Genomic DNA, 12,615 nt, shown 5'->3' with positions numbered 1-12,615 from the left:
ATGTCAATGACTACTCTACGCTTTCTGTATTTAATTATGAAATTAAAAATGAAGTATCAGATAAAAATATAAATTTATTTTTTCTCAACAGCAAAGAGATTATTTGCCCCTTAAACCAATGATATCTGTAAATGACTGCACTGTTTTGAAATTAGACATAGTGCTAGCTCCTTCTAGTGGATCTTTATAGTATTCCTCCTAAATTCTTTCATGGAGAAGTTTGGCATGATTTCATTTTTAAAGATGGATTTTTTTTTTTCAACAACACTGCATTATTGTGGTGCTGTGGTTATTTCACACATGCACACACAAGCAAACTGAAGAGGTGATGGTGCATAGGAGAACTGAGGACATAAAATGCAAGTGCCATAGCATGTGATGAAAGAGCGAACTGTAGAATTTACTATTAAGAAGTGTAAAGTTTATTCATGACTCTAAAGTCAGGCCATACAAAGAATAAGATTTTAAGACTTTTAATGCCACACCGATTTATATGCTGAAATCAGTTACCACTCTGCCAACAGGAAAATATGGTAAATGCTAGCTTCTTTATGATTTCTTCTATATCCAATTGTGTGTAATTGCTGGTTTTGCCTCACCTAATTTTACTATAATGAGACCTTGTGAACTAACCGGTTGGTTAGTGCTGTAAGATGAGTAGTGTTCGTTGCCTGAACTGTAATGCCAGCAAGCAGGGACTTTGGTAAAGTTCTTCCTGGTTGTAGCTGCTCATTCCCACTCCCGTGCTGCAGTGTCCTCCTCCAGTGTCCTGGCCAGACACAGAAGCAGCCGTCCTGGGGTGCCAGCGTTGAACAGGCTGGGGAGAGTCTCCTAAACTGCTAAGGAACAGGAGCCCCCAGTCAATATTTTATGGCGCCCTGGTCTGTTGTTATTATTTTATGTGGCTGCTCTGCATCATAGGTGCTTCAAACAGTTCAGCTGTCAAGATAAGACTGTTTTCTCCCATACAGTACACGTGCAGTGATATTTTAGGTGGGATTATTATGTCAATCATATTTTATCTTCAGAAATATTATACACAGTTTTGTCCAAAGGGCTGTAGATATGGACGATCATGCTTGGGATACTGCGTTAGGTCCATCCTGTTTCAGGAAAGTCTTATGAATCAAAAAATGTGAAAAAAAAAACAAACCCTGAAGCTGAAGCACAGAAAATTTGGCTCTTTGGGTTTCTTCTGCTTTCTTCAACAGTGACTATTTTTCTTCTGTTGAACAGATGGAGAAAAGGCCTTATCTCCTGTCTTTATTCTAGCCTTAGTTTAATAGAAAATGCTGACATTTTCCTAGAGCATTTTAGATATTTCCATCTTTTATTTGCATCAATTATTTGTAATTATTTTTTTTCTATAAATGGAAGAATTTCTTAAAGACTGGTACTTTGCAGATCAGTGGTAGTATTTGCTCCTTTTTTCTTCCCTGTACGTATAACTTACACGTGCTAGAAAGATTTTTTTTGATTCATCATTAGGGTGTTTTTTTTATGTTAAAATGATTCTTGATTCTTCATGAGGGGTTTGGTGGTTTTGTGTTGGTGGTTTTTTTTTTTTTAATGTTCCATTACTCCATTGTCTTTTCTGATGGATAAGGGTATTTAGCTATTCTGTTCTGCTTTCCAAAGGAGTATTTTACCCCCCAAAAAAGTTTTCTCTTGTTCTAGGAGATTGTATCCCTCAAATATTTTTTTTGTGGGTTTTTTTGAGGAGTGCGTTTGGTTTTGCTTTGGGTTTTTTTGTAGGTTCAGGAGTGCTTACTGTGCGGCACAGAGAAACTACTAGATTTCTTAATAAAATATTATTGAAGATTAACTCAGATTTTCTCCATGATTTGATTAGCATTTCCAGTTATAAAACCTAATTTAAAGCCAATTCTCTAAAACCCATTTGGTTGTTTTTTCACTATTTTGCAATGGTTTTTATGAAAGAAATACAAACTCATAAAATATGAGGAAATATGACCTCATTTTTCTTACTTTATAGAATGTCTGGGTATCCATAGGTAATTGATCCTTTTGAAGACTGTATATCCATCATTCCATTTCTCCCTCCTCCCTAAACACATTTAGAGTCATTCCTAGAATACTGATACCTAGAAAAAATAGAGGTCAGACAGTGCTTCAGACTGTTCAGTATTGTACACAAGGGAGTGAAATGGACAATCATGGCAATAATTCAAATATGAATAATGTGATTTCTCAAGGAAATTCTTAATTTTATAATTCCCCTGGTGAAGAGTGATAGGTTGAACTTTATATTTACTTACCTTGAAATTAACTGCTTCCGTGTCAGAGAGATTTCTAGGGAGCAGCCTGGTCAGCCTCCCATTCCCTCTCAGTGCAGGAAGAGCTGTCAGTCAGTGTCAGGTGAGTATTCCCTGGCTCAAACTACTTCCCAGGTGGCAGCTGATGCATTCCAGCACTTGTCTTGCTCTGTGACTGGACCAAACTCCATTAAGGTGCTTCTGTTTTTCAGTCTTGCTGCAGTGAACTCTTACCCAGCTGTGGTCTTCAGTGAGAAGCGTTCTGGTACATGTTCTCAATTTGACAAGGCTGTTTTTCAGAGGGGGTTTGTGGAGTGTCATTAGATTTTTAGAAAGTAACTAAAAAAAAAAAGGCTTTCGTGGCAGGTGAAATTAAGAATATCAAGACGGAGATGGTAAAGGAAAAGTCACACTTATTTCCATTTTTCTCTGCTTCATAAATTCATGCACTGTGCTTCCTTTCAAATTCTGATCCTTTGTAGCATCAGTAATTCTCAAAGGTGAAGTGATCATCATGTCATTGTTATTGTTGCTGTTATTATTAATCCTGAAACATTCATCTGCGTTGAATTGATGTTTCTACTATTTTTTTCACGAAGGAGTCTAGAAAGTTTTTGCCTTCTGTATCATGTCAAGATTCTTTAGACTTCTATTTACCCACCCCATGCTTACGGTTATTTTGCATGTACACCACTTTTCTTCCTAATCCGCTAGTACAGCATCTTAAAGAGGGTTCCATAACATAGAGTTCATGCAACTCAGTCTTGGCATAATTTTATAAGACAACAAACCACAGTAACGTTGTATTATACAGGATTCCTTATGATTCCACTTTGAGAGTTTCTGGTAGAAGCTGTGGGAGAAGAGAATCACAGCTTTTATGAAGTCATCAATATAAAGACTTTGATAAATAGCTTCGAGTACTTGTATTACAAAATGAGTGAAACAAAGTTGTGAGAAAATCAGCATGGTTTTAAACAGTGCAGTTACTGCTGAGGAAATTTTTATGAGAAATACATGCTGTTCAATCTAGTTCATTCATTTCAGGAATTAAGTCTTTACTGAAAAGATCCCATAGATTATAGTTATTGCCTTTCTTCTTCTTTCACAATGATATGGTGAACAGTGATATTTGTCCTGACTGTAGGAGATACACATTGCAGCGTATGAGTGTGATTTGATAGTTGTCGAGATAATTGTATTCTCATTTCATTTCTGAATTGCAAAATGATTTTTGACTGGAAAATTTGGTCACAAAAAAGGAAGCTGGGAGGGAAAACAACAACAAAAAAGTATTTTACTAATTTGGAAAGCTATTTTCACATGTTTAAATATTTCTACTTACTAAAAACATAACCTAACCAAATTCTATTTGCACATTGTGGTTCCAAATTTAAACACTTTCTCTGAAATAAATATGCAAGTGTAAATGTGTTTGCCTGTCAGTTCTCAAGGGTCACAATGTTAGTCACACCAAAATGCATTCCCTACAAGTGTAATAGATTAATGCAGCAACATTTTCCTATTATGGGATAGGAACTGTACTCTGATATCTCACAGCAACATATTTGTATTTTCCCTCTGTGATATTTTGTTACGGTTCTCTCATGGGCTTAACTCAACTATAGCTTGTGTTGAAGACATGCTATATCTTTCTGATTACTAATTCATTTTTTCACATAATACAGCAGAGTCCATGTTAACACACTGTGCTTATCATGTGGACTTTAATCCACAAACATTAGTATCACAAAGCAAATTTTAGGATAAAAAAAAATAGGTCTGGATGTGTGTTTATGCTATGAGCACGGGGAATGTAGAGATTCATATTGCTCACAGAGAAACTGTAAATGTGATAGATTATTTAGACAGCTAAAATTAGGTAACGTGAATCCCACTGTAGGAGTTTGACTGGATTCTCACCACTGGCATCATGAGCTGCAAAACCAACATAGGCTCTTCTTAAGTGTCAGCCAAAAAGATGTTAATATGCTTCCTTGTGGATGAAAAGGCTGACACAATGTCCATCTACAAACAAACAATCAAGTCCCAAAATCTCTATCTAGGCAAAAGGCATTGAAGAGTAGTATTTCACTACTAGTAATCCAGAAAAGTGAAATAGGAAAACTATTGCTTTACTGAACTTAGAAGTGTTTTTTAAATGGAATATTTAAGAACCAAATTGGAAAGCCGCTAGCCTGATTAAAGCAACATCTGTGATCCCGCTTGAACTCTTATTTAATCCTTCAAATAGTATAGAACATAATTCATTAAAATTGGACAAAACATTTTAAAATTATTATAGTCTGTGTTGGCAAACTTTCAGGGTAAGAGTTTCATGTAGTTTGGTGGAGTTTGCTGTAACGGCGAATCTTGCGGTTTTACCTGTTCTGAGGTACTCTTCACTACTGCTGAAAATAGCTAGTATTTGATAGAGCTGCTTGAAGTCAGACATTAGTCCTAAGATTTGTTTTTCATTTAAAGGAGAAAATAATTTATCAAAGCCAAACATTACATCACAATATTGAACTCCATTTCATATTTCTAAATAAAACTGCAGATTAATAGTTGTATACTCCTTTAACATATCTGAGCTGTTAAAATTATGGCTCCGTTCATTTGAAATGCTGTGTTTAAATGCATATTCTATTCTAAAGTAGGAATTGTTTGGATTAAATGATCAAAGACAATACAAATCTCACTAAGGAAAGAGAAAGTCTTAAAATGCTATTTTATAAGATGGAAAATGTTTGTCTTCTCCATTTCCAAGAATGTATTACTATTGCTTTCTGTGTAAAGAAAATATATCAGAAGGAAAGAAATTCTTGTCTTTTCTAGTACCAGGTCCTATCTTTTGTAAATCCCCAGATGTGTGTGATACATCAGATCCAGCAGGATTTTTATGAGGAAAGTATGCCATACAACGTGCATACTCCACAAAAGAGAGCTTAAATTGCCCTGATTTTAGTATGTTGTTATGATGCCTAACGGAAAATGAAAGTTTTTTTCAAGTAGCATTCTTCTTGATCAACTAAACAATTAGGTTAAGTTCTGAAGTGCATTCTTGCAAGCATTGATGTATGAGAATGTAGCAAGCTTGCACTTAAAAACTTTTAACTGTGGTGTTTGTCAAAATTGCTTTTTGGACAGCTACATCATTTCTCAGTACAATTTTTTTCTGAAACACCAGAAATGTACAGGAGATACAAATAGGTGTAACATTTTTTTGAGCCTTTATATACTTCATCGTTATCTGGTACAAGTTGGAAATGTTTCATTTCCAAGCAGCCACGCATTTATCTGTACTTTTCTCAATTGTTGTTGAGGGCAGAGGGAGTATCTCTGCTAATGAGTTGCTCATGTGTGTGCCAGATGCTGTCTATTTACAGCAGCTGTAATTTTGGCACAATAAGCACAGTTCAGTAAAATTCAGCTTTAATGCAGGAGAAAGATTAATTTTCTAAGCTTTTAACAGATGTCTTAAACAGAAATTTTACTTGAACGGAAACATTAAACACACAAACGTGGGCCATAAAAGGGAATGCTATTTCTTACTGCATTTCTGAAATTAGATGTTGGGTTAAGTACAATGGCTTATCTGTTGGTCTCTAGACACACATATTTAAACTAGTTGTCTTGGCCAGATAAGTTGTCCTGTGCCCTATAGCAAGAGAGTCAAATGACACACAACTGATAAAATGACAGAGATACCATAAACATTAGAATGAGTGTATTCACTCTTCAAAAGTTTTCTGCTTCCACAATTCTTGAACAAATCTGATCCTGACACACTGTTGCAATCTGTTGCAAAATAGCCATTGACCTCAATAGGGCTGGGTCTTTCAACAAACATCTTCTGTCAGCAAACCAAATAATGAAACACAAAATTATTTTATTTCTTTCCTTTTTCTTCCCCATCGAATGTAGTTTTTGACAGTTTGCCTCCTGCGCACTACAAAGAGACAATGAGCACTATACTTGTGTGGATCCAGCAGTCAGAAGCTAAACTCTCCCTGCCTCAGGTTGCGGTTGCTGAATATGAAATCATGGAGCAAAGACTCAGGGAGCTCAAGGTGAGTGTTCAGGCTGTGGGAACAAATTTCTCAAGTGAATAGTTTAGAGGAACAGAACGCAAAGTTGTCTGAGTCTGCCGAAGCCTGCACTACAGATCTTCAGTGAATTATACCCATCTGAGTTTTAGTGAAGGGCTTCAGGAGACGGTGGCTACTTATTATATCGATTCCTAAAGTTAAAGGATTGAAAGTGTTCTTCACCATTTAAACCAATTTTATAAGATGTCAAACATGTTAAGGAAAAGCCTTTGTTTGTCCCCATGATATATAAAATATTCCTTTTGACAATGGCTCTGGTAGTTAAGTATAGATTTAGCTCATTTAATTTTCCAGTACTGACATGGAAACGACTGCGATTTGCAAAATGCAGCACGGGCTTTGTCAGATTTCCTGTTGGATTTACAAGCAGACGCAAATGTGGAACATGTTTTGCCAGTGGGTACAAACCTTCCCTGCATTTCAATGTTTGATATTGTTCTACTATTGGGTGGCTAATGAGCATGTTGTTTGATGCAACTTGTAATGAATATGTAGAAATAAAAAGTAGAATATAGAAATGTTGTGGTTTAACCCCAGCCAGCAACCAAGCACCACGCAGCCAGTCGCACACTTTCCGCAGGATGGGGGAGAGAATCAGAAGCGTAAAAGTGAGAAAACTCATGGGCTGAGATAAAGACAGTTTAACAGGTAAAGCAAAAGCCACACATGCAGGCAAAGCAAAACAAGGAATTCATTCACCGATTTCATCAGCATGCAGGTGTTCAGCCGTCTCCAGAAAAGCAGGGCTCCATCACGGGTAATGGTTACTTAGGAAGACAAATGCCATAATTCTGAACATCCCTGCCCTCCTTCTTCTTCCCACAGCTTTATATACTGAGCATGATGTCATACAGTGTGGGATATCCCTTTGGTGAGCCGAGGTTAGCTGTCCTGGCTGTGTCTCCTCCTAACTTTTTGTGCACTCCCAGCCTACTTGCCGGTGGGGCAATGTGAGGAGCAGGAAGGGCCTTGACTGTTTAGCAACAACCAAAAACATTAGCGCGCTACCAACACTATTCTCATCCCAAATCCAAACCGTAGCACTACATCAGCTGCTAGTAAGAAAGTCAATCTCAGCTGAAACCATAAGAAAAAAAGTTAGGTGCAGCAAATTTGGGCTAAGAATTGCAGAAATTTTGAGAAGAAACTTCTTTTTCTCCAAGTGTAGTCTGATTCTTTTGAAAGTGTAATCATTAGGGCCATAGTAAATTCCTACCTCAAATTAATGAAGTGTATGTGGATCACCTCTATTAACAAGTATAACCACCTCTAGTTATATTTCAATTCAACTAAAAAAAATCTCCTTTTTCTAGTTTGTGTGAGAAAAGCAATTTCAAATTGTTCAGTAGAATATGTCATTGGATGTTTTAGTAAAGGTGACCTACTTTTTCAGTTTTCAGTCCTTTCTTCAGCAGTCTCCCCTATGTTTGTGAAACAGAGAGAATTGCCCAACACAGAATTTGGGATTCTGTTTGCTTCTGATTCATAGGCTCTACAAAGTTCTCTGCAAGAGCAGCAAAAAGGCCTGAACTATCTCAGCACAACTGTGGAAGACATGTCCAGGAAAGCCCCTGCAGAAGTCAGCCAAAGATATCGAACGGAAATTGAGGTGATCCTTGGCCGCTGGAAGAAATTATCAGCGCAGCTGGTGGAACATTGCCAGAAACTTGAGGAGCTTATGACCAAACTCCAGCGATTCCAGGTTAACCAAACTTTTTCAGCCTCAACTACTATGTGGTGGCTTGTGGCTGTGTGACTAGAACAGAACACATTTATACACCTCAAGAAAGTAACACCAAAGTGAAATATCAAAACAGTACATAAGATGTACTAAAATGTTGGCTTGATTTTAGTGGGTCCAAGATTTTACTTGAATTCTGATTTTGTGGCTGTTTTTGCCTGTGTTGTTTCTATAGCAAAACTTAACTTCGGTTTCAGTGAAATTACTGCTAATATTCCTCTACCTACTTTTTCCATGTAGCTGAAGTATTTTTTCATGCAGCTGAAGTAGCTGTAACCATATTGACTTTAATGAATTCACTTACATAATTAAAGTCATTCGTAATATGGTAGTATCTTGGCAGCAGCTGCCAGAAAGCAGAAGCACATATGACTGACTTACACAATTGTGTGAATTTCAGGTATTTAGAATGTCGGCATTGGGACCATACATTGTTTCTGTCATTATGAGGATCTCCTATTTATACTTATTTGTATAACACATGTATCAGCATTACAGTGTATGTCTATGACTTAGATGTTATAAGATTTAAAACAAGTCAATTTTGAACATATTCCTGTGCCATTTCTATATAATTTCAAGGGACAGATTTCAGAGGCATTCAGATTAACCAGTCACAAAAATGGAGAAAATGTTTTTAATTATTTTTTTTATGTTTTTCTCTTCTCACCCCATGCAAATGAACACTTGCATACTCATGGGGAATATCACAAAGGAAATTCTGAAGGTTGAGGTCCTGCAGCCATACTGAAAGCTGTGTTCTCACAGCGTGTTTCTTCTCAGTGTTGTCTCTCTGTATTTCTTCTATTTACAACACAAATATTTCTGTCCTTGGCTTTGGCTTGCTTGTAGTAGAACATGATATATGATTACCTCCATGTTGTGAATTACAATACAATAGCATGTGAACTATAATTGCTATTTTCAGCTTAATTCGATAGAGTTGTCTGGTCAGGAAAACATTTTCTGTCAAAGTATTCTTACGCTTCTGCTTTTGTAGAGGGGAAAAAAACTTTTTAGAGAAGAAAAAAAAATACTCATTATTTTGTTGCTCTCAGTCAGTTTTCACATAAGCAAAGTGGACCAAAAAAAGGAGGAAACATTTTATCAGTTAATAGAAACATTAATAATTTAGCTACTGAAATGCCACATTACTCTAAATTGTAACTTTGGCTCCATAGCTACATCTCTGACGTTTGAAGCTGGCCATGAAATGAAGCTTAATGGTACGGTGGGATAACCTTGGCCAGCAGCCAGATGCCCCAGCTGCTCTTTCACTTCCTGTCCTCAGCAGAACAGGGGGAGAAAACAGGATGGAAAAGCTCTTGGACTGAGATAAAGACAGGGAGATCACTTACCAGTTACTATCATGGGGAAAACAGACAGAACTTGGGGAAAATTAAAATAGCTTTGTGTAGTGAGAAACAAAGACAAATATTAAAGCAACACCTCTGCCCCTCCCTCTTTTTCCTAGACTACACTCCGTTGCTTTACTCCTGTATCCTCTCCTGACAAGGGGTGCAGGGGAGTGGGGAATGGGAGCTGTGTTCGGTCCATACCAGCTCCTCTCTGCTGCTCCTTCCTCCTCACTCTTTTCCCCTGCTCCAGTGTTGGTTGGCCCGCGGGCTGCAGTCCTTCAGGAAATATCTGCTCCTGTGTGGGACTCTGCATGGGCTGCAGCTTCCTTTAGGGCACATCAACTGCTCCAGTGTGGGGTCCTCCACGGGCTGCAGGGTGGATATCTGCTCCACCATGGACCTCCATGGGCTGCAGGGAGACAACCTGTGTCACCATGGTCTTCACCATGGGCTGCAGGGCAATCTCTGCTCCAGCAGCTGGAGCACCTTCTCTCCCTCCTTCTTCACTCACCTTGGTGTCTGCAGGGCTGTTTCTCACTTCTTTTCTCTCCTCCTTTGCCTGTCGAGCATTTTTCACCTTTCTTAATTGTATTATCACTAGGCATCACTAGCTGACCACGGGGTCAGCTGTGTCCAGTGGTGGGTCTGTTGGAGGGACCTGGAACCGTCTGTGTCCAGCACAGGGCAGCACCTGGCCTCTCCTCACAGAGGCCGCCCCTGCTACCAAAACCTTGCCACATAAACCCAATATAAATAGGAAAACTGGAAAGTGGTTTTATCAATAGCATAATGAAATATTTGCAATTGCACAAAACAGAGCAACACACTATGCTTGACAAATTTAAACTTTTGTCTTCCCCACCATACCCCCCCACTTTTGTGAATAGAGGTTTAGAGTTTCCCCCACTGCTCTTAAAAGGAGAAAGTCCTGAACATCATGACCATGCGCTGTAGAGCACGTATTTTTAAAGCTATGTGACCTATTGTTGCATACAAATCTTAGACTTTATATTTATTGCTGAAGTAACTGTAGTACACAGTTAATATAAAAGTCATTGTCATGTCAACTCCTTGAATGACTTATCTTCCAGACGATTGTTTTAGCTGTTGCAATTTATGGAATGTGTCAGCGTGGGATACGATGAAATCAGCGTCAATAAATAAAATGCATTTACAGTCTGATTCAAAATGCAAGTCATACATTTGATCTTCATTGGTAGCTGGAGACTGATGTCTTTTTAAGTAAATCCCATCAGATCTATATTTTGCAGCATTAATGAACTATACTTAAAGTATTCCTGTAAAGGTATTAAAGTTTCATCATGAAATATGATTCTGAACTATTTTTACTGATTGATAATGGAATGCACAGTAGACACTTAAACAGTATTTCGGTAATTGCCATTCTGAAATATGCTGATAATTTCTGTATGATTGGTTTTATTAATTCAGTTCCTTTTCCATAGTAGCTTGTTGTTATATCAATATATCAAGCACATTAGGAAAACGTTCCGTTTGGTTATCTATCTCGTAATAGTTGCTAAGGCATTTTTGTACACATTTTAGGGCACAGTCTGTATTCTAATGAAATGCCCTTCTGTGTGCTTTAATTCAACTTTGCATTCAGCATATAATATCAATATGTACTTCGCTGTTGGTTAAAACAGTTTGATGAGCAAATGCTTTGTAATTTGTTTTTTGAATTTTTGTCATTTATTTATAGTTTTTATTTAAATATACACATCTATACTTAAAGTGGCATTTTAAGGTAATTTTAAGTGACTTTTTAAAAATCTCATTCCACCTTTCAAGGTATTAAATTATCTATGTAATGTTGGCTGGGACTGATGGCATTCCCTCTTTTCAAGCATTTGTTGTTCAGCTTTTTTTATTAATTGCAAGGGTTAATTAAAGACTATGGAAAGCAAATTGCTGATTACAAATATTCTAGCGCTAGAAACAGTAACTGAGAATCAGTCTCTGAAATAACTCATTGAGTCATTATATGATTTGAGTTTCTGAAGTGACTCTGTTTCAGTTACTGTTTGTTGCTACGATTTATTTTTTTTCTTTCTGAGTAGTAAGGGAGTTTTTCTGTGTTGTGTTCTGGTAGAGAAACAGGCAATAGAGCATGCAACTTCCAAAAGGAGCCTGGAATTTAAATTGAAACGCAGGAGGATTTGATAGGTGAACCTGAATTGATTGCCAAGTACGAGTGGTCTGAAGCCGTACAAGGAACCCATGAACAGGCATGCAGCATCTAAGCGCAAATGATATCTTTAAGGCATAAACTTGAGAGCCGGAAAGCTGCCTGCCTGTAGACACATTAAACTTGGGCAGAAATGGTCAGAATGCAAGCTAAACAGGCGATGACAGTCCCAGATAAAATTGGTTTTGCTTGTTTGCTGTGTTTTTATTTTTCAGACAGTTCAATAATCTTGACATTACATTGCGATGAGTTTTAGTCATAGTGCCAGGATGAATTACGCTATTGCCAGTCAGGTTCTGTGTGATGCAATAAAATATCTTTTTAATAAACAGAATGACACTAAAACACTGAAGAAGTGGATGGCTGAAGTGGATGTTTTTCTGAAGGAAGAGTGGCCTGCCCTTGGTGATTCAGAAGCACTGGAAAAGCAACTCGAGCAGTGTACAGTGAGTATTACTGGCCTGCTTGGCAATTATTCGTTTCTTCTCTATAAGCCTAGCTTATACAGAAGTTTCACAAATTATTACTGTTCCTAAAATAAATTGATGTTGTAAAGGGGGTTGTCTTCTGCAATACATTTGAATTTCCCGCCTTTCCTGGGTTTGAAGGAAAACTGAAAAAGCAGGAAATTTTAATACAGAGAGGAGGCATACAGTGACTGTATCTTTATGTATTTATAGCAGGAGCAAAACATAAAAGAGGTTACTTGCAGCAAATAATAAGTTAGTAGCCTTTTAAGGTAACCATTTATTTACTTTGTTGAGTTTACAAAATTTGCATGTGTATTTGTTATAAACTGTATAATCTGTGCCGGAAGGCCTTTTTCTGTATCTGTTATTCACACATGATTTACAAGCTTTTCTGACTGTACTGAAAGAACTTGCAGGTCCTGTGAGTTATATCTTTTTTTTTTTTTTTT

The 12,615-nt window shown here is 37.4% G+C and overlaps 1 protein-coding gene across 10 annotated transcripts in view; it reads left to right on the top strand.

The window, feature by feature from the left end:
• Positions 1–12,615, top strand: part of DMD (dystrophin) — a 1,301,546-nt gene that overhangs the window by 563,510 nt on the left and 725,421 nt on the right. For all 10 annotated transcript variants that reach the window (XM_054189211.1, XM_054189212.1, XM_054189209.1 and 7 more), the window contains 3 exons: positions 6,204–6,349; positions 7,878–8,090; positions 12,029–12,142. In XM_054189211.1, the coding sequence (XP_054045186.1) occupies positions 6,204–6,349; positions 7,878–8,090; positions 12,029–12,142 (473 nt within the window). The remainder of the gene's footprint in view (positions 1–6,203; positions 6,350–7,877; positions 8,091–12,028; positions 12,143–12,615) is intronic.

This window comes from Rissa tridactyla, chromosome 1 (assembly GCF_028500815.1).
Source record: "Rissa tridactyla isolate bRisTri1 chromosome 1, bRisTri1.patW.cur.20221130, whole genome shotgun sequence".
In the NCBI taxonomy this organism is placed as follows: Eukaryota; Metazoa; Chordata; class Aves; order Charadriiformes; family Laridae; genus Rissa; species Rissa tridactyla.
The sequence above is the reverse complement of the archived record's forward strand: the minus strand, read 5'-3'. Positions and strand labels throughout refer to the sequence as shown.